Source organism: Dermacentor variabilis, chromosome 4 (genome assembly GCF_050947875.1).
Source record: "Dermacentor variabilis isolate Ectoservices chromosome 4, ASM5094787v1, whole genome shotgun sequence".
In the NCBI taxonomy this organism is placed as follows: domain Eukaryota; kingdom Metazoa; phylum Arthropoda; class Arachnida; order Ixodida; family Ixodidae; genus Dermacentor; species Dermacentor variabilis.
Window position 1 is genome coordinate 113,008,314 of NC_134571.1, and position 24,800 is coordinate 113,033,113.

Genomic DNA, 24,800 nt, shown 5'->3' on the forward strand with positions numbered 1-24,800 from the left:
AGGGCACAGTGTTTACTAGCGCTTTGACGACAACTTTTCTCGAAAGGTGTGGGGTAAAGCTGTTACACAGCTCAGTGTACCACCCACAGTCGAATTCCGTTGAGAAGCTCCACTCCGTCATGAAGCGCGTGTTGAGAGCGTTGTGTTTTGAACATCGAACTGACTGGGAGCTGTGTCTGCCTGGGGTGATGTTTGCTTTAAGGACCGCGCCGCATGCGGCTACGGGGTTTTCGCCAGCTGAACTGGTGTACGGTCGCTCGCTTCGATCTCCGCTTCGCATGCTTCGAGAATCATGGGAAGGTAGGGGCGACGACCCAGTCGTGGTGGAGTACGTGCTTAAGCTCCTCGAACGCTTAAGAAGGGCACAGGAGTTGTCAGGTGAAGCAATGACAAAGGCCCAGCAGAGGGCCAAGGTTTATTATGATCGGACAGCCAGGGCCCGTCGTTTTGAGGTTGGCGATGAGGTCATGATATTGCGCACATCGCTAAACAACAAACTAGACGTGCAGTGGGAGGGCCCAGCGCGAATTGTTCAGAAACTGTCGGACGTTAACTACGTGGTAAGTCTGCCAGGAAAGCGGAAAGCACAGCAAGTTTACCACTGTAATCTGCTCAAACCTTATAGACAAAGGGAAGCAGTGGTGTGCATGATGGTAAACGTTCCTGAAGAGCTTCCGGTCGAGCTTCCAGGACTAGGCTCAGTGACGAACAGGGAAGACACCGGTCAAGTCATTAGTGACCTTATCAGTAAAGCACCGCTGTCGCCTGAGCAGAAAACCGAACTACACCAGCTATTACGAGAGTTTCAAGGTCTGTTCTCTGAGAGGCCTGGTAGGACTTCGGTACTTACTCATGATATAGAACTTACCTCCACAGAGCCAGTACGATCCAAGGCGTATCGGGTGTCACCCCGCCAGAGCGATATTATGGAGGCTGAGGTAAAGAAAATGCTACAGCTCGGTGTTATTGAGGCAGGTGAGAGTGATTATACCTCCCCTTTGATTTTAGTTGAGGTACCGGGCAAGGAACCTCGTCCTTGCGTCGACTACCGCAGGCTTAATTCCATCACTAAGGATCAAATTTATCCGATCCCTAACATCGAGGAGCGCCTTGAGAAAGTTAGTGGCGCTCAGTTTATTTCCACCCTAGATCTTGTCAGGGGTTATTGGCAGGTTCCACTTACAGAAGAGGCTAGTAGGTATGCGGCGTTCATTTCACCAATGGGAACATTCCGTCCTAAAGTGTTGAGTTTTGGTTTGAAGAACGCGCCATACTGTTTTTCAAGCCTCATGGATAAAGTGTTGCGGGGACAGCAAGAATTCGCTTTACCGTATCTAGACGACGTAGCGATATTCTCCGCATCCTGGTCTGAGCATATGACACACTTGCGGGCAGTGCTAACCCGCCTGCGCGAAGCAGGCTTGACAGTCAAGGCTCCTAAGTGCCAGTTAGCACAGGCCGAGGTTGTCTACCTCGGTCACGTGATTGGTCAGGGTCGTCGCCGCCCCTCTGAAATAAAAGTGGCCGCTGTGCGAGACTTTCCGCAACCGCGCACAAAGACCGATATTCGGTCGTTCTTAGGTGTCGCCGGCTACTATCAGAGGTACATCCCTAGATACTCTGATATCGCGGCTCCCCTGACGGATGCTCTAAGAAAAACAGAGCCTCAAACAGTCGTCTGGGACGAGACAAAGGAAAGAGCTTTTAGCGCCCTAAAGAGTGCCCTAACAAGCCAGCCTGTGCTACGATCGCCAGACTATACAAAAGGGTTCATTGTTCAGTGCGATGCTAGTGAGCGAGGCATGGGCGTTGTACTGTGCCAACGGGAAAATGGAGAAGTAGAACACCCCGTCCTGTATGCTAGTCGTAAGCTGACCAGTCGTGAGCAGGCGTATAGCGCCACCGAGAAAGAGTGTGCATGTCTCGTGTGGGCCGTTCAGAAATTGTCATGCTATCTAGCCGGCTCGAGGTTTATCATTGAGACGGATCACTGCCCTCTCCAATGGCTGCAGACCATCTCTCCCAAAAATGGCCGCCTCCTGCGCTGGAGCCTCGCTTTACAACAATATTCCTTTGAGGTGCGTTACAAAAAGGGGAGTCTCAACGGTAACGCCGATGGCTTAAGTCGAAGCCCCTAACGTAGGAATCAGCCTCAAAATTGTTTGTTACTGATGTTTTTCTTCCTGAGGCAGGATATTTTTTTAACATATTGCTTTTGTTTAGTGTTTCAAAGTGATGATATGCTTTCTAGTGCAATTTTTCAATTTGTGGACGCGTTCTGAGTGATGCTAGACTACTGTAAGGAACTAGGCAGTGGTATAAAAAGGGGAAAGAGCCTGGCAGGGCTTAGTGAGGGTTGTGCCGTGCTTGCTGACTGAGCGGTTGAGTTTCAGCGTAGTTCTAACGCTTGCCGGGAACGAGAACAAAAATGTGAACTCTCCCGAAGTCACTTTGCAGTGTCCCGTGCGAACCTGAACAAGAGAACGAGGCCTTCTCTGTGCGCTGCGCTCAAGAAACGTCGAGGGACGCCCGACTTCGATTATGAGCATCATCGAGCGACATCCCTCCGGACAGCGGATGCAGTCCCCTGTCCATCGGGATCTCCTTCCCCCGGCGGGGCGGTCTGTTGCGTTTCGCCTGCGACACGTGGTTTTGCCGGCGCGACTGCGGCGGGGCGGCGGACATTTTGGCCCGATCGTCGTCACCGCAACACTCATCGCCAGGTGTTTCCAGGCGCGACTGCGGCGAGGCGACCGCCTAGGGATCATCCTCGCATTCCAGTCATTGTGCCCGAAACAGGCGATGCCAAAGCAGGGATCTCGTTCCAGTCATTGTGCCCGAAACAGGCGATGCCAAAGCAGGGATCTCATTCCAGTTATTGGGCCCGAAACAGGCGATGCCAAAGCAGGGATCTCGTTCCAGTCATTATGCCCGAAACAGGCGATGCCAAAGCAGGGACCATCTTCTCGTTACAGTCATTGTGTCCGACCGGCAGCGCCACGACAGGGTGCTACGAGATCGTGCTCGACATGGTGCTACGGCATCGCTACGACAGTGTGCGTCACCATTAGCCCATTGTACATTCACGTGCTCGTCTTTTGAGGGGTTCCTTCTTGCCCTCAACTGCGAGAGTATAAAAACAGCTGCCCCCGGACGCCAAAAGGGAGGGCTCCGATTTCTTCTGTTGAGTGAAGTGCTCTCCCGTCTCTCTACTACGGTCAAACCTGACCGCCAACTCTTTGCGATGTTAAAATAAACAAGTTGTTTCGTTGTTACCAGTCGACTCATGCTTTGCCGGGACCTTCGGATGCTTCCAGTTGTACCCCAGGCCGCCAGGCCAACGCTACCCTTGGGGCTTGCGACCCAGGTACAACCACGGGCGTCAGCGCCGAGTTCCCAACAGATCGTACCAGCGGTCCGATCCAAACAACACCGACGTATTTTCGCCTCGGTACAAAATGTGGCTGTGAACCGATCGAAAAAAAAAAAAAAATGCGCACTATTGTGCCTACACATTCGTTGTGTAATCGTCAGACATCGTGAGCTGGGAGTGCAGGATGCTATTCGCATTCGTTTGCTTCATTTATCGGAAACGTCGTCTGTGCAGGTGTGCGCGCCATTTAGGTTGACCTCACCAGTGGCTGTATATACGCACGAGTGCACGCAACCATACACTGACCGAGTTTGTTTGGTTTTATTTTGTTTATGTCAGAAAAAAACGAGCTAAAATAAAGTACAAATCAGTGGGGGGAGTATAGAAGCGCTGTCGCATACATATACATTATTATGTGTCATAACTACGTGTTATCTGACAGTATATACCAGCCTAAATTTGGCACTTTTTTTTTCTTAAAGCACACGTAAAATATACACACCGAGCTCTTCTGCGTCCGCTCTGCTCGTATTCGCCTGCTGAAACTGACAGGCTATAGATGGGGGGGGAGGGGCGGGGGGGGGGGGTATGCTGCCCGCGCTGGTGGCAGGAAGATGGCGCGCTTATCTGAGTGCCGGGGGTGGCGGCCACGTCACTGGCCCCGCCGCGCAGCCCGCGTTATCTCGGCTCCCTCAGGAACTGTCGCGGCCGCCGGCTTCGCAGCGCAACATGTGCGTACGTGAGCACGACCGCGGTGCGCGGACGGGAACGGCGCCGGCACCGCCGCCGCATCGCACTGTGCGAGGCTTCGCAGACGCGAGCTGCTCGAGCAGAAGAATCCAATGTGCCAGCTGGCTCGCACGCTCTCGTATCGATGTTCATCTCGGAGCCTTCTGGGCCTTTCTGGCTCCCGTATATACGCGAGGAGAGTCACGACAGCGAAAATGTCCCCTCAACGTGGGCAAGTCCTGTGCCGCTTGTACAAGGAGTCGTCGCGCTGTGTGTTCTATATACACGTTTAGAGAGTCGGTAAGACATTGTTATGCTGCGGAAACAATTTGCGCCTTGTGAAAAAAAAAAATGTAACCAGGGTTTCCAGAGATCAGAAAATACATCGGTCGGGGGATTACCCCCTCGGTGCGTTTTGTGCAAGCGAAGTTGCGCTGTTCAAACTTCGCAGAAAGAACACATGACAGGTACCTCAATAAGTTAACAAACTGACCTATACCCGGAAGCGCGCCCTGCGATGATGCTGCAGCTTGGAAGTTTTCACTGAATGTTCGTCACGTGAGCTGAACCTGCGGGAATGTCGACAGCAAACAAGCGACTATGGTTTCACATTGCCTTCTCTAACACGTCTTGGTAAAGTATTTTACGTCACAGGGCGTCACACATCATCGTTCGCTGTTCGTCAACTGCCGACAAAAGAAACAAGCGATTTCATCATCCCGTTGTTCCGACAGGCGAACGGACACGCTGCGTCAAGGACGACTACGTAGGAGGCTGTGGCGCAAATCACAGATAACGCGCAAATGACGAACAAAACAGCGAGTGCATTCCCGCGAAACGAACAACCGACGATAAACTCGCGAACAGCGGGAAGTGAACTCTGCACGGGGCAGCCACCGCTTTCTCTTTTTTTTTCTCCCATTTTGGCCGCAAACGAGCGAATCATAGCGTTCCCTCCGCCGTCCATCCATTCATGATGGGAGCGAGCAAGCACCCCGGGGCGGCCACAAACGCGTTGGCCTGCAACGCTCACGCTCGTGGCCCCCCCCCCCCCCCTCCGCGAGCCACGCACACACAAGCGCGCACGTGCGCTCATCCCATCTCGAGGAATAGAAGGTGGAGGAGGTGGGCATAGGGGGAATGGAAATACCACTCCTTGGCGTATCTCCCGGCAGCCACCGCCGCGGACGAATTCTTCCCCCGGGGCAGCAAGAACAGCTCGGCGGCGGCGGACGCAAAGCGTTAATCCGCTCCTGTCTTTAGCAGCGCGGAAAATTGGTTGCGATGTGGCGCCAGCCCGACCCAACGCGGTGACGGCGCAAGAACGAGAGGAGGAGGAAGAGGTTGGGGTCCTGGAAGGGGGAGAGCATGGACGCGGAGGGACGTCGGCGCAGACTCCCTGGGACGACAGGGCGTCGCGAGGCGGAGTATACTGCGGGCTCGCTGCAGCGTACTGTGCATTCGTTCCCCTGCTCGTTTCGTTGGCCGAGAGAGCGCGCCCGTCAGCTCGCTCGCGGGCGCTAGAGCAGCCGTGGCAGGCGCTGCGCGTCGTCCGATGCCTGCCCTGGCATGCGCCTCCCCCCCCCACCTTCCTCCCATCTATCCACAGCGTTCCGTCTCGCCGTAGCTGCGTGCAGCGTTAGCGAAGGCTCGGCCGTAGGACAGAGGGCGTGTCACCGCACTGCGAAAAAAGCAGGTCCTCTTTCGACTCGGTAAAGCTGGACCGTTGACATTGTGCTCGCGCGCTCGCATTGATTCTGTACGAACAACCCCCCCCCCCCCCCCCGCGCGTGAACCATGTCCATGGCGGCTCGTGAGAAACGTGCAAGTGTGGTAATAGGGTGGGGTTGCCTCAATTCGCTTGCAATAGTCCCGTAGAACCCTTTGTTAAAAAATCAGCACGACCATTTCTTTAATATCTAAAGGTCTCCGGATCGTCGCCTCACCTGCGTCTGGAAACGTAAGCTGACAACATCTCCACCCTTAATTTTCGCGTCGCAAGTGCAACGATATAGAAACACGCGTTCGCTTCTGTAGCTGACAGGGGGGTCTCCAATGCTGCTGCAAGCTTCCAAGGGTTATTGACGAAATATTAGCGGATTTTGTGGTCGGTATTTCACAGCTGGAGGTTATGAAAAAGCTCAGAATCTATTCTGCTATACACGGGAAGCTCGTAATCTCTCCCCTTGAGCAAAATGAGAGGGAACACATAGATTGCTTTAAGGATACTATATATAATGGCGAAAGAGACATGCTCTGTACGAAAGGGTTCATCCAAACAACGTGTTAAACTGGAAAGCTAGTTGTTGGGTATTGACACTCTACAGAATGCAATCCAGACATCGCAAATAATCGCTGCCTGAAAACGAATCGCCTGTTCCTATAGTCGCAGTATTCACGACTGCACTGACTAGCTCGTGGACTAGAGCTACGAAGGGGACACTTCTGCTCTGGACACGCTGTACTGAACTATATGTTTGACGCAGCGTATATGCGTGCAGGTTCTGCGAGGTTCGCTCGGAGCAGCCACACCCTTGCACACTGCATCTGGCGTGCGCCGGGATGCTTAACTCCTGCACGGCCGCCACTGGAGAGAGGCCGAGTGCGCTAAACACCGCCGTACGAGTCGTGTCCCCGACCGACTCATAACGCGGAGCATAAATTATAAGCTCGCCCTCCCGCATTAAGGGTTTGCGAGCGCCGCGGCGTCCGTCGAGGGCCTGGCGCCTTGCGCTGCGGCGATATACTCGAGGATTTAAAACGGCAGCGCGGCTCCCGTGTCCGTGCGCGTGTATGTGTGTGTTTGGCGTTGCCCCACGGCAGGGGGGAGGGATTGTTTATGACAAGCCGGCTCGTATAGTCCGTAACAAGTTTCTGCTCGTTAGCGGTCCGCGCGCCCGGGACCTCGCGTGGCGCGCTCGGTAGTGGCGCGGATTTCAGGGCAGTTGCGTTTCGGGGAAAAAATGGACTCGGTCGCGCCGAGATTGATCGTGCGACGGCCAGCCGTGCCGCAGGCGGGCCTTGTGCTGCAGGGGACGGAGGACATGCCACCGAGTTGTCGCGACGGCTGTCCGGCGAGCGCGCGCGCATGCACGTCACCAAAAAGACGACTAGCTACCGGCGCTTCTTACACAATTCAGTAAATGGCACCCTATACGTATGTAGTGCCGAAGGGAGCAGCATGCGGGCATGACTTTCCGGCCTGCATGGCAATGGTGGCTATACAAAACGCGCACGTGCGTTTAAACTTCGTCCGTCATGGCTTCGGACTGCTCTGTGACTTTGCAAATTGTTAATTTCCTACAAGAACATTGCGCTATATATAGATGCAACTATTGGCAATTATTATGTATATGTGCGCATGCTCTCGCTCCTTCACGTGCTTAGGAGAATGTAATTGTTTGGCAATTTATGAAGATAAAGTATGCGATAAATGACGCTATACAAGAACGTTTGAAGCCACGAGCATGATGTTTAGACAAATGAATGTACTATATGCCTAATATTCTCCGGGTTGTTATATGTTGTTGCACGATGACACCAGCGTTCTCTCTTAATTTTTGTAGGAATCTTTATGCAGTTGCGGGTCGTTTGCGTGATGATTATATTAGGATGATAATTATGATTACTAGGGTCGTGGAAAGGTGTCATGCGTACAAAGTCATGCTCTTTACGTTTTCATACGCTTTATACGCTTTACATACGCTTTACGTGTGCGTGCGTGTGTATGTGTGTGCGTGTGTGTATGTGCGTGCGTGTGTGCCTGTGCGTGTGTGTATGTGCGTGCGTGCGTGCGTGCGTGTGTGTGTGTGTGTGTGTGCGTGTGCGTGTGCGTGTGCGTGTGCGTGTGTGTGTGTGTGTGTGTGTGTGTGTGTGTGTGTGTGTGTGTGCGTGCGTGTGTGTGTGTGTGCGTGCGTGTACGTGTGTGTGTGCGTGCGTGTGCGTGTGTGTGTGTGTGTGATGGAGAACGTCTGCTGCATGTATTAACTGACATTCACACGACGCGCCCCAATCCGCTGCGACTGCCAACATTTACGGGGCCCTTCCTCTTCGCTGTATTGGACCGTTTTCGCTGGAAAAAGAAAAAATGCGACGACGCAGGTTCGCCTGTCGCGTAATTACTATATATTGCAGAGCGGAGGCGTCATAATTAGGTGCCGGACTTTTGCGCAACCAGCCGGCATCTCGTGACAAGACGGGCGATGGTGACATCGGCGAGTCGCGTGAGTCAATTTTCGCAAGAAGTGCGGCTACACAGTCCCACGACACCCGATGCGTCATCCTTGAGCTCCGGCAGACGCGTCCGCCTGCCCACGCACGCAGACGCGGATGCTGCATGCAACCTGATTCAACGCGTCCAGTCGGGATCATCCGTATTATTGCGCAGGGCAGTTCGCCAATTTCCCCGATTAGGCAACTCCTTTGCATAGAGTTGATCTCTCACTGACCAAGCAAGACCCTTTGTCCTAGCGAGCTGTTAGCCGCAGAGTACAACACATTTTGGTAAGCTTGTATTCACAAAACAATGTTCTTACGTTATAATTGTTCGTAAGATAAGATATCAGCAAATCCTGATGCTGGACATATTATTAGCGAAGGCGGCGGACTAATGGCAGAGGTTGCTTACGAACTAGTAGCTTTGCGATATATATATATATATATATATATATATATATATCGTTGTGGGTTGTTAGGTTGTTATATATATATATATATATATATATACACACATATATATATATATATATATATATATATATATATATATATATATATATATATATATATATATATATATATATATATATATATATATATATATATATGTGTATATATATATATATATGTGCGATATATATATATATATATTATATATCGTTGTTAGGTTGTGGGTTCGGCTCCCACCTGCGGCAAGTTGTTTTTTCATCCACTTTAATTTCCACTAATTTATCGTTTCTTTATTTCATTTATTCAGCACAAGTAATTTCCCCTATGTTGTCCTTGGTGTCAGTGTTCGTTGGCTTCTCATGATATGACTAATAAAGATCGGGCCCCTCTGTTAACCCCCTTTCTTCTCGTTTATATATATATATATATATATATATATATATATATATATATATATATATATATATATATATATATATATAGTACTAGGCGGAGAGCTCGGGAGCAGATCTGCTACATCATTTTACTTACTGAGCGATGAAAATTGCTCGAAAAACAAATGTAATCAAATAAAGTACGACCGTATTCACATGCAGTAGAAATATAAAAAAATGGAAAAATAGAGAGTGCTGTGCATGTGCATGTGCACGCATGTGCTTTGAGTATTCCGAAGCAGCAAGGTTGCATTAAACAAACAAATTACGCACAGCATATAATTCTCTCTTTCCAATGTCTGTAGAAGGCCGCGGTCCAAGGATACGGTCCCTGTATAGAGAGCGCTCGACTCCCCATTGTTCTAAAGAAAGGTTCATTGTACGATAGCGATCTGTTCAGTGCAAAGTATACAAAAAGTTCCCGATCTCTGTTGCGTACATTTCCCTCTTATTGAATTACCTCGCGAGTCCTGTTGTATATCATAATTTGGACATTACTCTCACTCATTTTCAAAATTATCTCAGAAGCGGTTGTGTGAAACATTCATCATGGAAATAAATTCTCGTACGCATGCGGAAGCACATGGAAGAGTCCAACAAAAAACTATGTAAAGAAAAAAAAAAGAAGGCAGAAAACAGGAAAATAGTGCAGAATTGTAAGCCAGGACTGCAACATCAAATACGGCATTACGCTTCCGTGTGTATACATATCAATATGTTTCGTTCTGTGACCTGGACAGCTATAGGCAGTAGCTCTCTCCGGGAAAGAAGTGGCGCAATTCACATATGGTCTGTGCCGTCAAGGCCAGTCAAGTATTTTGCTAAAAGGAAAGCAAGACTGTATAACTCCGATAACACTCAGTTAAGTTCTTTGCCATAAACTATATAATTATAATGGAATGAAACGGGTAGTCAAGCGGGATGTGACAATAATGTAGCCATCAGTATACGCGAGATGTTTATTCTCTTAGAACCACACCTCTGTGCGTATTTTAGCGGCCGCTGTATATAACGTATATTATTAACAGGTCGTATGCATATTATTTATTTTCCTCCCTCTGCCTCCCAGACGACACAGAACATCCATGCTTAATTGAATGTGCCTCCAAACACTCCGGAACGCACTTGGACCACAGGGATGACTGAGGATTCGGTTCACATATACGGAAGATGTGGCGCTCACATCCGACGAACAAATTAGTTCTACCAATGAGTACAGATGTCCGCCCCTTCCCCCCCCCCCCTTCCCCAAGCATTGGGCTGTAGAGAAATTTCATCCTCTCTTGTTTCTTGACCTTTACTGCCCCTTACCGCATCCCCTGGTGCAGAGTAGCCAAACGGACATTTGTTCTGGTTAGCCTCTTTTGCCTTTCATCTCGAAAGTTGGGTTTACACATATTTTAAGCAATTTCTTTTTTTTTTATTGCGCCACTACTGTTAATAATAATAATATTTGGGGTTTTACGTGCCAAAACCACTTACTGATTATGAGGCACGCCGTAGTGGAGGACTCCGGAAATTTAGACCACCTGGGGTTCTTTAACGTGCACCTAAATCTAAGCACACGGGTGTTTTCGCATTTCGCCCCCATCGAAATGCGGCCGCCGTGGCCGGGATTCGATCCCGCGACCTCGTGCTCAGCAGCCCAACACCATAGCCACTGAGCAACCACGGCGGGTCGCCACTACTGTTCGGACACAACACAGCAATGCTTTGCTGCATATTATCCGCTGTAAATAAGGCTACCTAGCAAGTCACCAGCGATCGAAGTGAAGGCTAAACTTTGGTTACGCTTTTTTTTTTCTCGCCGTGAAAGGAGGCGTGCACAGTTTATCGGCACTCGCTGCTTTGCCTGTCGTCGAAAGCAGCATTCTGATAACAAAGTCCGTGGCCGCGTGCATTGACAGTTGAGCCAGGCGCGAGGCACCTTGTTCGCGCTCTTTGTTACAATGCATGGTGTAACTGTCGACAGGAAGGCAGCAGTGTGGATTGGAGAGAGCAAACGGGGTTAGCCGATATATTTTATATAGGCGATACTAAAACAAAAAGTGTAGCTGGGCAGGCCACGTAATGCGTGTAGGGCAGGTAACCGGTGGTCGACTAGAGTAACAGAATGGGTTTGTCCAAGGGGAGGGAAGCGCACTCGAGGACGGCAGGTATAATTAGGTGGGGGGTGACGAAATTCGGATATTTACAGGCCTAACTTGGGACCAGCTATAGCACAAGATAGGAGTAATTGGATATCGCTGGGAGAGACCTTCGTCATGCAGCGGACATGAGAATAAGCTGTATAGATGAGGATGAGGATGATGGTAATTTTTTGTCGTAACTTATATGAATTCGCATTCTCATCCAACTACTAAGCGTAGCGGGATTAGTCGCAGCGAACCCAAACGCACGAGAGCGGGGCAGACGTAAGGGACCGTGCATCAGCGGATTTCGCACCATTTTAGATTCCATGGACAAGTATACGTACTACACGTTTCATTGGCCCCCAACACGTGTAGATCCAGTGCGTCTCTTATGACACCCACGGGTTCCCGCGTGCTGGCTGTGCAGGTGTCCTCCATCAACCGGGTCCTGCGCAACCTGGCCGCGCAGAAGGAGCAGCAGCAGGCCGCCGTGCAGGGCGTGTACGACAAGCTGCGCGTGCTAAGCGGCGCCTCCCCGCTGGGCTCCGCTGCGGCGGCGGCCGCATGCTGGGGCCCGTGGCAGCCCGCGCAGCCGACGCCCACGCAGCCCGGAGCACAGGGCCCACTGGCCGCGGCCGTGGCGGCGGCAGCGGCAGCCTCCACCACGCTGCACGCGGCACAGCACAACAAGGCAACCGGTGGGTGCGGTTTGCGCACTGGTTTACATGCCGGCGCCACTTCGACGGCCGTAATACGCGCCAGTATTACATGGCTCGCTCATAGCGGCAGCGAAGCGCCTGGAGGTTATAACCTCACGCGAGAGCGACTCGCCTGCAGGCTTTCCACCTGCAATTTTGCTTGCAGGGGCTTTTTTTTTCCCGCTATACCACGCCAGTCACTCATATATGCTTAAATGCTATAAGCTTAAGTGCTAAGCCTACATGCATGTGCTAGCTGACATGCTGAACATTCATAACTTCTAATCTATTTAAGTCTATTATGCCCTATCCTTAGCAAGGGTGAAAGCTGGGAGTGTTGGTGTGTGCATCCATGCTTAGATACGAAGAAAACAGCGTGAGAAACAAGGGGAACTAAGAAAATATAGCCACTACGTTCTATATACACAGCCCCATGGTTGCGCTGTTTCTTATTTATTTTCCTCGAGCATGGCTATCATCACGCCGAGCAATTGATCCTAACTGCTAACCTTTCTAAGCCTATATAACCTTCGCTTCACGCTATAAATGTAAGTAGCCATGAATTGTACCGACATGTAGGCCTATAATAGCGAATACGCTGCTAAACCTGTCCACTATCTATAGCCTATTCACGAGCCGTCGCGTTCAATACAGTCTGCGAATGCAGTGATGGAAGATTGCAGTTTGTGCAATTGTGCAAGTGGAATGTCGCTCAAATACGCACAATCTTGTGAAAAAATGTATTTTGTCCCAGAGAAAACTGAAAGAAAAAAGAGATTTACCTGTGATTTCTTTCTTCTGGCCATATCCGCCCAGTGGGAAGTTAAAGAAAAAAACAAAGAATGAAACAACAGCAACAACGACGACAAAACCATATTAACATATATAGTTAGTGCTTTATGAATGGCTTCAAACGGAGCGAACTGTAAAGATTATAACGTCTGGCCATTCAAGGAAAGTTGGGGTGGGTTGGAGCAGAGGGTCCTTCTTTAAATCCGGCGGCTTTTAAAACCTCCACTATAGGAACTAACACGTTTGAGCCGTATTTACAGCCGCCGACTGAAGAGGTACGATATGTGGGCGGTCGAATGCAAGAAAGTGCAGGTCGTTTCCGGTTTGACCCTGCCGGGGTGTGCGTCGCTTTGTGGTTTTCTGTACTAAGCAGGAAGGCCGCTTCGAACAGCGTTAAAGATATAGTTTATAACCTTGGCTTAGAGCCAGGCCTCTTCTTTTTAGAAAAAGAGAATAAAGCTACAAAAATATTGAGGGCCTTTTCAAAACTAATCTACAGAGCACGTTCCCATTTTTACCTAAAAAATACCTTCAGGGGGGGAAAAAAATGTAAGAAGTCGTGTAATAAAAGTGCGGCATTGCTCGGAAGCGTTCTATAATGCGACCTAACCTTATATACATATCTATTGCCCGAGAGTCGGGAAACTGCTGCTTTGGCGAGCCATTGATGTCGCCGAAAGTGGGCCCCCTATAGTGTATAGGAGGACAATAAGGGAGCACGCCAGCTTGCAGCCAGAAGACCGGCCACTTTCAGCCACCGTCAGTGCTTTGTGGCCGGGCCAGAGATTTACACGCGGTTTACTAATCGTGCACACACGATCCTCACGCGCGCACGCACACGCACGTCTCCAAACATGAATGAACACGGTTATGGCCTGTTATGTTCATTATGTGATATCCGATTTTCACTCGACGAAACGTTATATCTGTCGGAATGTGCGCGGTACTACATTTACTGTTCCGACCGGCAGCTTCTGCAAAAGTTGAGGCTTCCATGCCTCGAAACAGTGACCTGACATAGATGTGATAATGCATATAGTACGGCCCGACGACTCGCAGTGCGGTATAGTCAATCTCAGTGTTCTGGCCGCCGGCCTGCGCATTATTTGCTTGGCGTTGTTTCACAGTACTCTATAGAAATGCAAGTGCATCCAGACGTCGTCGGTTATACGATGCACTGCCTGGAATAAGCGGCTCATGTACCGCACTGCTGGAAACCACGCCTCTAGCGGCGGGATTTTAATTTCGAGCCAGAGCTGGTCTCGAAATTAAATTTCATTGAAATAAATTGTGGTGTTTAACGTCTCGAAGCTGCACAATGGGCTAGGATCGGACGCTGGAGCGGGCGGCTGAGGACTAATTCTCACCACCTGGAGTTTATACACACACACACACACACATATATATATATATATAGGGGCTTCACGTGTGAAAATCACGCAATATAGTAGGAAACTCCGGAATAATTTTGACGAACTGGCATTACTTAAGCTGCGCACAAAGTACACGAGCGTTTTCGCGTTCCGCTTCCATTGGAATTCGGCTGCCGCAGCGGGGAATCATTTCGTCAACAGCGCTGTGGGCGACAGAACACCATATAGCCCTTGGGTCACAACGTGGGCTGCCAGAAGCCTTCTGCGTGGTGACGCCAAAGGCGATTGTGTAAGCAGAGAAAGACAGTACGAAATAAATAAAAGGAAGTTCTACGTCCAAGGTACAGCCAGGTGAATTTTGTACTCTTTGAAGCTATACAGGTGGTTTTGTATGAGTATTGCATTTTTAAGTGGCACTGTGTGCGTGAAGGCCCGGTGGCGTCTGCAGCAATGACGGATGCAGATAACTTGCTATGCTATTACGCACTTGGCAGGACATACCACTTCAAATCAACTCCTGTGCTATAAGACAAGTATAATGGAGGGTTTCTTATACTTTCGGAAATCTGGAATTCCTTAATGTACGCCTAAAGTATTGCCACATGCACAAATATATATATATATATATATATATATATATATATATATATATATATATATATATATATATATATATATATATATATATATATATATATATATATATATATATATATATATATGTATATATATATATATATATATATCCTAACTACAACGCGTCGCACTCGCAGTCCGTTGAGGGCATAATGCATATATATATATATATATATATATATATATATATGCATTATGACCTCAATGGACTGCGAGTGCGATGCGTATTAGTTAGGCTGCATGCTCTGTACGCCATATGTAATAGGTATACTGATAATGCTTACGCCGACATGCACTTTCGCGAGTGATCGTTCGCTTCCCAATACGCTCAGGCAGTAAAATTAACCTCAGCGACCTTCTAATTCCGCATGGTAAGCCTTGTCTTTCTGCTCCGCTATGTGCTGCATGCGCCATTTAACTCGCACCTCCGACGTATACACACGCAAACATGAGTGCGCTCGACCTCGCGTTATATCTCCACCACTCTTAGTGCCCCAAAACGCGGACGCACGCAGAGAAAAACGCACGAGCAAAGGAAGCCACGGTTTGAGCGCTTGACTGTGCGCCGCAGGGTTACACATAAATGTCACTCAAGCGTGCACAAGGACGTTTTATACTCGAATCACGAGTGCTCCCCCTTCGCCCCCCCCCCTCGTAAACCAAACAATATGTCCCGCGCGCTCTTCAAAAAAATCCACATTTTCGTGCCAAATTCGAAAGCCGAGGAATAACCGCTCGCTCCTTAGTGAACAGGGAGGAAAAATAAAATAAAGAAAGATAATAAAAGAATCGTCCCCGTTGTCGCCGTCGTCTTCACGTCGCAAGGTGCGCACCAACCTTCGCAGCGGGACGCCATTATGCCTCTCGCGTTGGGGGGGGAGGGGGAGGCGGGGGGCGCTTTTCTTCCTCGACCGAGGCCCGTAAGGTGTGCTGCGACTCGCCGAGCTCCTTTAAAATTTCGGAGGGTGAGCGCTGCGGCAGACGAGAGTACAGAGCCTTCCTTTTCCGGACGGATGCCGAAAGCTTTGCCGCTGCGTCGCGCGTCAAATTTGGCAGGACGCGCGGCAGCGATACAAACGCTCGCGAGACGCAAACGCACGTGCGCGGATGCCTTGTACGCGTCTGTGTATACATACAGTGCCTCGATCTCGCACACAAACGTACGGACGCGCGTTACGCGTAGAGAGGCTGCCGTCGCTACAGCGGCGCAAGCGACGACAGCATTCGCAGCAGAAGTCCGCGGGGGGCACACGTAGAGCACGATCATCGGAAACGTCAAAGCCCGCCGAGGAGCGGGAGAAGGGAGACAGCTTGCCACACGACAAGGGCCGCACGGGGCAAAAGGAATACAGAAAAGTGAAGGTCGACAACGAGCAAACGCAAACAGATTAAAAGCGGGACTCGGCGCGTCTTTCTCCCTTTATTCGGAGGACTGTCCCCGTGAGGGATCAGACAAGGGAGAACAAATACGCCGTTGGAGGTCGCCTCGGACGCTTTGTGTGTGGCTGTTTGCTTTGGCCGTTGCTCGGGATGTGCGTGCGCAAGCGTGTGTGCGTGTGCGCGGATCCCACGGAAGGTGACGCACAATGTGGGTGATGAAAGAAGACCGCGACGTTCTTCTTCTTTTCTCGTCTTTCGTCCTTCTGCTTCTTCCTCCCTGCGTACTTCTCCTGCGCTGCGTCCGCGTCAGTCTCCCGGGTGGCCCGTCCGTCAAAAAAGAGACGCACCCTCGGCTCTCGTCAAAATCACCCACCTCAACCTCCGTCTCCACCCCACCTTGTATTCCGCGCTGTGGTCGTGGTTGTCGCAGATCAGAGGCGCACGTCTTAGACGCATGGCTTGCTCATGTATCGGCTGTCGTGTATAACCAGATACGTACAAATCTGGACGCTTATTGCATGCAAAAGTTCTGGCCAAGTCAATATTATTTACAGATCATGCATGTCTAATATCGACAAACCGCTAAAGAAAAGCAACGAGGCGTCGTAGTGGACCAGTGGACGTTAACCGAATCAATGGAGAATGAACACGAACGGAAACTTAACAGACGGAGAAGTGTTGCATAGACTAGAGCTGTATGTATGCTTACGAAATAACACGCGCAACGAGGCGAACGCAAATAGATTTCGCCTTTGTCGCTGCACTGTTGTACGTTATTGCGGGGTTCTTGTGTACGTTGAGCCTTGGGTTGTGCTCACCGAGTACTGTCCATGGTCCATCTCCACAACGCTACGTAAGTCAAGAAATAGCCGGAAATATGACGCTCCAGCGCTGCGGACCGTTAAACCATTTCATATCCGATGGATAGCACGACGCGATCCAGAACAGCGTGAACAGTTACTCTTTCGTTCGTCGTGAATATCATGCCGACATTTATACCCCAGCATGCGAGTGGAACGTACAGTACTTATTGAAGTAAGGAAGTTATGTGCGCTTCTGTTGAGCGTGGTGTTTCAAGAGTATATCCAGTACAGAGTTGCTGTTCCTGTTTGTTTTGCAGTAATGCTTCTTTATGTCATTCCTGTGGTTCGTCGGCGTTTGAGTGTAAAGCTCTCTTGTGAATACTCACGCCATCTTCCTGTGCGGCGTAGTATATAACATATTCAATCCCCGGCACGAGTCGTGGTATGTGTTAAAGCTGCTCAGCGTATTCACCGCTACCACGCCCGGAGAATGTCACCCGCATGTCTTTAACGCACAAGACCACACCGAAGAAATTTAGACGAGGGTAGGACGCTTCGGCGTGCTGGTTATATCAGCACCCAGTGTGTCATTTTTTCCTTCTTTGTCCCCACCTTGCACGATGGGCTTAGTTTTGAACAGATTTAACCTTATCTTTCCCCGGTTTTTCAGGCTATACAAAGTTATCGGAACACTTAGCGCTACGTTTACATTGCGCGTGGTTCTGACCGCGCGCATATTCTGGGGAGCGGTCAGAGATATCCGTGAGAACATAGAGCGAGACTCGTGGAACGAGCTTTTCTTTCGAGTCTTGGAGGCTCTACACTAAAAAAATTTAAAAAAAAATAAAAAATAAGACTCGCTCGTGTCCATATATATATACATACCCAAACGGAGGCACTCACGGAAAACAAACCAGGTGAATGAAGGCACACTCAATATCGCAAGTGCACACAGACAGGAAAGCGATAGCGCGATAACCTCGTATTGAGTTTCGCCGCCGGTCAGCCTTGCTGTCAAGACTCGTGGTCGTCAAACCGTCGGAGCGGATAAAGGCGCGGCTACGACTTGGCGCAACACGGGGACTGTCAGGTTGAGTGCACTGACGCTGATTAAGAGAGAGAGAGAGAGAGAGAGAGAGAGAAATTGGGCCAAAACAAATTAAAGTGCGCATTTCATTGTTCGCAATGAATCGGAAAGAAAATCATGCTTCATTTAGAATCAAAATTTTAGGTATCCTGGATGGGATTTACTATACGTGAGCTATCAGCGAATTTAGATTTCTGTGATGTTATGTTCATAAAGAAAAAATAAGAAGTGGACAACAAAAAGCTGCAAGTATATCAACAGCGATCGGGCTTTTTCACCGACAGAAGTGCTCACATCTTTAATGGTCGTGAACCAAATAGCACAAAATTATATCTGCAGTATCCTGCATGCGCAGATTCTTGCCATTAGTAGACATATAAGGGTACTCGTCATCGCTGCAAAGTTAAAAAAAAAAATTCAGGGCTATGCAACAAAAAGTAAAATGGAGTGGATGGGGGAGAAGAAGGGACATGTAAGCGGGGGCGAAACCACTTTCACCTATCCCTATCCTTCTTTGTCGGCGTAGTCTTCAAGTTTCTGACTTTCCAGTCCTAAGGTAACTTTATAGAAGTAACTATCGCCCGCACTTAAACCACTTTAACCACTCGCCGCATTTGCGCGAGTCTATTTGCGACTCATCGATTTTTCCCTACATTTCGATACAGTTTGACAACCCTCCGAGGTAACTTTCCACCTTCCTTTCGATGTATTTGCCCTTGCTCTCGATAACACTGGGCATTGTGAGATTTATTTGCATGCTTTTGCGGGCCATAAATGTTTTTGTCCCGCATGTCTTTAACTGTAGTTTCAAAGGATTGTCTTAGCTTGGTTTATAGAAACTTTTCATATCCTCAAGCACAAAAACGACTACACGTTAGCCCATTGCTACACATTTCCTTTAAGCGTATTCAAAACGGCGTTCTGTAGCCTACATTCATATACGTATTACTGGTTACGGTATACTTAGTCGCTCAGTTCAACCAAAACAGGCATCATTAAGCTGACGGAAAGATAATTACAATCTTCACGAAAATGTAGCGGCTTCTGCAAGTTATTTTCATTGTTCCTTTGATAAAAATAGTCAAACGACACAAAAACGTTTCCATCGCGTTGTGACTTAACGCAATGTCCCAAGACATCTCCCCATGCTGTTGACGCGTCCACATTTTCCCTATGTTTTACGGGCAGGCTAAAAAAATGAGATCGTCTGGAAGCGTGAAGCCCAATTCACAGCATCTACATAGTAAACCGCAGGGAAGAAATTAACTGAAATGGATATGTTTTCTCCCTAGCAAAAAGCATCTTTATGGATATGAGGCGGGCATTTCGCTATGTTTAACGCGAATCACGGTCGAAGTGTCAAAACTAACAGCCATCTCTACGCATTTGTCGCGCGCGGTTCGGGCGGCCACTGTATCGACTGCGTACTTTAGCGATGCGGTGCATCCCAGTTGCCGCAACAGCGGCTTCCGTGGGATGGCTCCACGCCCAGCGTTCCGCTGGTTCGTGCATCAGCCACTGTGCCTCCCCTATAAAGACGTCGCGGAGCGCTAGTTCAGTGGTGCGCATCCCTGGCTCCCTTATCGACGAGAGGAAAAGGAGGAGACCGCAGAGGAGGACGCGCACGTCGCCAACTCTCCCATCCTCCGCCTCGCCGCGGCCGAGAGAGCGGCCTCCGCGGTTTTTTCTCCTCCCGGGCGGCACCGCCGATAAGAGAAGCGCAGCCCGCAGGCACCACCGACTGCGCGCTCAACTCGCGCCGCGGCCGCAGTGGTCGGGCTCGGCTTGGCTCGGCTAGCCGCGTTGGTTGCCGCCGCGCCGCCGCACGCGTAGCGCTTGGCTGCGAGGATCAGGCCGCGAGATTGGGGCTCCAAAGGACGCGCCGCTCCTGGGCCGCGCTGGACCGGAACGAGCCGATAACGCCCGTTCTCTACGTCCTTTCTCTCTCCGTCTGTCTGCGTGCCCTCCTTTCTCGCTGTTTGGGCTGGCCTACGTGCTGCCAGCGGAGTCCTGCACTACGTGTATGTGCAGTACGTAGCTCCTGTTACAGGGACGCGCACTCGTCGCTGTTGCGGTTGCTTGTTGTCGGCACGGTCGCTATCGCCCGGTGGGGCGCCTACACTGCAGCGCACCACTGCGCGATATGAAGCTCGGGATTGAGGAGCGTGTGCAGTGCGGGAGAGTGGTAGAAATGTGCTGCGACGGCGCTGCACGACTGTAGCTTGTGACTGCAGAAGGCGCATGCAGAGTCGCTTTCTTTGTTTCTTTCTTTCTTTCTTTGTTTCTTTCTTTCTTTTTTGCGTGTGCATAAACTGCCAGCTGTATCTACTAGCTTAATGGTAGAAGCGACTCGTGAAGGTTGCCGGTAGAGGTGCCTGGTGGGGCTACTGATAATGTACCAAGTAGCACCGTTCGAAAGACGTGACTGGCCGCTCAGATGCGCCCTGAGCTAAGGTTTTTGAGATTTAACAGCTTGGCTATTGCACAAACAATCATACGTAATTTCTGGTTACCTCGAAAAGTTTCGCAACTCCATTCTGTATAGAGCGGCGCAGCAATCTTCGATTAGAGAGTGGAGTATCAATAGTCCACTACAGGCGTGAGCTCATTTGCGCCCTGTCCCAGTCGCGTAGATAGTGCGATGAAAGAATGAAGCTTTGCTGCATTCCAGCTTTACGGTCATCGAGAGGTGTGTCTCGCCTTCAAGTGGCTCCTGTTTCTTCTCAGATAAAGCGGCCGATTTCTCTTTCGGCATGCCTTCACATTACTTATTCCTTCATTACTTATCTGGCTATTTATCATTTGTTTTGCTGACTTCCTCTTGGCGTTTGTTATTCGCGAGCGGGTCTGCGCGTAAGATAAATATTTATGGTGTCAAAGGAAATGCTTGAACAAAAATAAAACTAACTTACAAGTACCTGCGCAAAAGCTGCACAGGAGGTGAGCAGTTTCATAAGCGAAACCTTGCGCAGACGCCCATGAAATATTCACGTTTTCATATATAGGAAATGTTTGTGGATTATACCATATAGGTGGTATTATATTCGATACCACCTTCGCACATTTGCCTAAGTGTGTTCTGGGCAACCACCATAGCTATTTTGTTCCTACATTCAGTGAACCGCGCTTTTATCTGATTCGCTTTGACTTCACCGTTAACAATTAACGCATCGAAACACTCGCCTTCCGTGTCACTTCCTCTTCAGCGTGTCGCCGGAATTATATTCCTGTCCATTAAAATCATCACATTTCATTGACAGACGAAGTAATTGATTTGCTAATTCTTCTTGAATTGCGATGGAGCACGTCTTCTTCGTGGCTGGCACTCCTTAAAATTTTTAGCGCACTTCTGTACGATGACATAAAGTCCAACAATATATATATATATATATATATATATATATATATATATATATATATATATATATATATATATATATATGTGTGTGTGTGTGTGTGTGTGTGTGTGTGTGTGTGTGTGTGTGTGTGTGTGTGTGTGTGTGTGTGTGTGTGTGTGTGTGTGTCTCGAGATAGGTTCCGTCAAATTTGTTTTCACTAGTTGTTCCCAGAGAACGTGCAATTAGTCGTTCGGTATGGGGGCGTCTGAATGAATGAATGAATGAATGAATGAATGAATGAATGAATGAATGAATGAATGAATGAATGTCTCTCTCTCTTAATGCAGCGGAGCTGGACACGGAGTCCCAAGAGAGCGGCGACGACGATGCGGCGGCACGTTTGCGACTCAAGCGCAAGCTTCAACGGAACCGAACCTCCTTCTCCATGGAGCAGATAGAGGCGCTAGAGAAAGGTGAGTCCGCACTCCTATATTTATGCACTCTGTATATCCGCATTCGTTCAGAATCCTTCGCATGATTTTTTTTTTCTCCGTCTCCTGTCTAGGCTATACGTTTTCACTGTGAAATTTGAGGTCCCAAGTCTCTTTGGGACGCCCAGCTGCGTACGTCGATCTTGTACGAGTAGATTTAGACAGTCATATCTCACTTGTTGCGGGTGCTACTTTACCTTCCTAGAGATTTAGTTCATTTTCTTTGTGTATATTCTGCATGACGGGCTATGGACAATATATATGATCAAAGGTGCAAACGGTCCCTAGACTGTATATATAGACTATAGATGGTGTAGAGGAAAATGTCTGCAGGCTGTGGAATATACCCTCGGTCAAAAAGCCCCAAGAAGGTAACCATAAGTAAATCATGAAACGGACCTCAATTTTGCGGAGGCAAGACTTCGTCATCCGCACTTTTTCGAATATTGTTAGGTTTAAATTACACGTACACAGGTAATGTATTGGCGCGGCATGTGTAACACCTTAACCTATCCGAGGGCATTTAACTGAGCGTTCGATGCACTTTAGTGCGATCGACAGCCGCGTCGTGCCGCTGAAGTAGAAAGGTGCTGCACTGTAAACCACGTGTATGGTACGTCTAGCTATAGTGTAATCAAGCACTCACGGGAGGTTGCAATTCTTGCTGCAAATGTTGCAACAAATGCGCAAATATAGTGCACTCTTCAATGACAACTTGACAACACATAGGACTATATGTGGAAAGATTAGAATATGCGTATGCTAATTTGTTGTTTCACTTTGGTTCCTCGCATTATTGTATTTCTCAATTTGCATTTCAAATAAATTTTACGCGGACGTATTAGTGGAAAGCTTCCGCCTTGCTTAGTCTTGACGGTGTGGCTTTGACAATGTAAACATACGTTATTCATGATTTATAAAGACCGTTCATGTATTGGGGGGGGGGGGGGGGGGGGGACCCTCGGTCCCTTCCAGAGGCCTCCTCATAAGCACTGCGTCCTGCATTACGTTCGAGAAATTATGTATACATAAACCACCTCATTAACTCATGCAGCGTCCAATACAATTAATACATGCAACAGCATGCACGTTCGGCATAAATTATCTCACCGTTGAATAGTTGATGCTTGTGCGTGTGTGTCCTAGTAGCTTATTCTATTATTTTTTTAGTCTGAACAGAATTTTAAAACCTTGTTTGTGACATATATAGCACATTTGCATTGTCTGAGGTAAATTACCATTGAGAGGCTGGTAGTTTTTGTGTCAGAAAGCAGGGTAAACACATAGCTAATTATCAAAATTACGTTAAATACGATTCTCATCATTTGCTTTCGGTTGCATGTCATATTTCGCGAACCGTAGCCGTCGAGTCTGCAAAGGCATGTCAAACAGAAACAAGCATTGAAATTAGCGCCAGTTTCGGGGTAAGCGCCCACAAACTTGCTGCGATGTGCACGTGCTCCATATGCGCCTGCCTTTTGAACAAAACGCCTTATTAAACAGTGCGGGAAAAAGTTAACTAGAACGCTATTGGATTTCGTGGATTTGATTGCTCATTTTAGGAACGGAAATATCGAAACTTCTTCCTATTAACCTCAGAAATTCTTCTAAATGTATACGCATTGCGAGCTTACAAGCGCCTCCAATTCGTAAATGCAATTTGTGACGTACATGTATAAGTTTAAAAGTTAATTTATGGACATTGTTTTGTTAGCTAGTGTTAGTGTTACGCATTTAACATCCGTCTTTTAGAATAAACCAGATAGAGGAGTGGAATTGCTTCATCTGCCCCATGGCGATCTTGCAAAAAAATGCTCTCGGTAATAAACAAATAGAAGAAGAAAGAAGGAACACCTGGCATATATTCATGCTGCTCCCTCTCCTTTTCACGTGCAGAATTCGAGCGCACCCACTACCCGGACGTCTTTGCGCGAGAGAGGCTAGCCGCCAAGATCGACCTGCCCGAGGCACGTATTCAGGTGAGCACTGCAGGCTTCGGCATGCACTGCCCTCTCTCTTTCTCTTACCTCTTTCTCTCTGTCGCAATGACGCCTTGCCCTTTACGCATGCACTCAATGGCTGTGGTGTTCTGCTGCTGAATGCAAGGTGGCGGGCTCGATTCCCGACCGCAGCCATCGCTTTCAGGTGGCGGTGGAATGTAAAAGGTGTTCGTTTACACTGAGCATGGGGTGCACGTAAAAGAAACACACATCGTTGAAAGCCATTCGCAGCTCTTAGCACGGCGCCTCTCATAACACTCCGGATGGTGTCTTCGGGAAGCTAAACTGCATCAACCAACGCGCGAAATTCGCGGCGGCGGCGCCAGATGGCGCAGCGTGTGCAGTGGGAAGTGTGAGATAGGAGCCCGTTTGCATACACGCTGGGCAATAGGGTGTGTCGCTACACTGATTCAATGCTAATCGCATTAACTTCGATGTTCATTCTGAGGTAGGTTCTGCATGATTTCTTTACGTTAAACGGAGTTAAACGACTGACCCTTGCAACCTTTAACACCCGAACTCTTTTGATGAGGCTAACTTAGCAGGACTCCTTGAGGAACTATCAGGCATTGTTTGGGATATCCTTAGTGAGGTTAAAAGAACTGGTGAGGCTTATACAGTGCTGACTAACGGCCACGTCCTCTGCTATAGAGGACTCCCAGACAGGAAGCTATACGGGGCAAAATTTCTAATACATAAGGACATAGCGGGCAATATTTACGAATTCTACAGCATTAATGAGGGTATACCAGTAGTCTTAATAAAACTTAATAAGAAGTGTAGATTAAAGGTGGCGCAAGCCTACGCTCCAACCTCCAGCCATGATGATGATGAACTAGATCAGTCTTATGAAGACGTGGAATTAG

The 24,800-nt window shown here is 48.8% G+C and overlaps 1 protein-coding gene across 1 annotated transcript in view; it reads left to right on the plus strand.

The window, feature by feature from the left end:
- Positions 1-24,800, plus strand: part of LOC142579622 (paired box protein Pax-6-like) — a 95,975-nt gene that overhangs the window by 63,504 nt on the left and 7,671 nt on the right. The window contains exons 4-6 of the mRNA XM_075690013.1: positions 11,764-12,034; positions 21,791-21,916; positions 23,831-23,913. Coding sequence (XP_075546128.1) covers positions 11,764-12,034; positions 21,791-21,916; positions 23,831-23,913 — 480 coding nt within the window. The remainder of the gene's footprint in view (positions 1-11,763; positions 12,035-21,790; positions 21,917-23,830; positions 23,914-24,800) is intronic.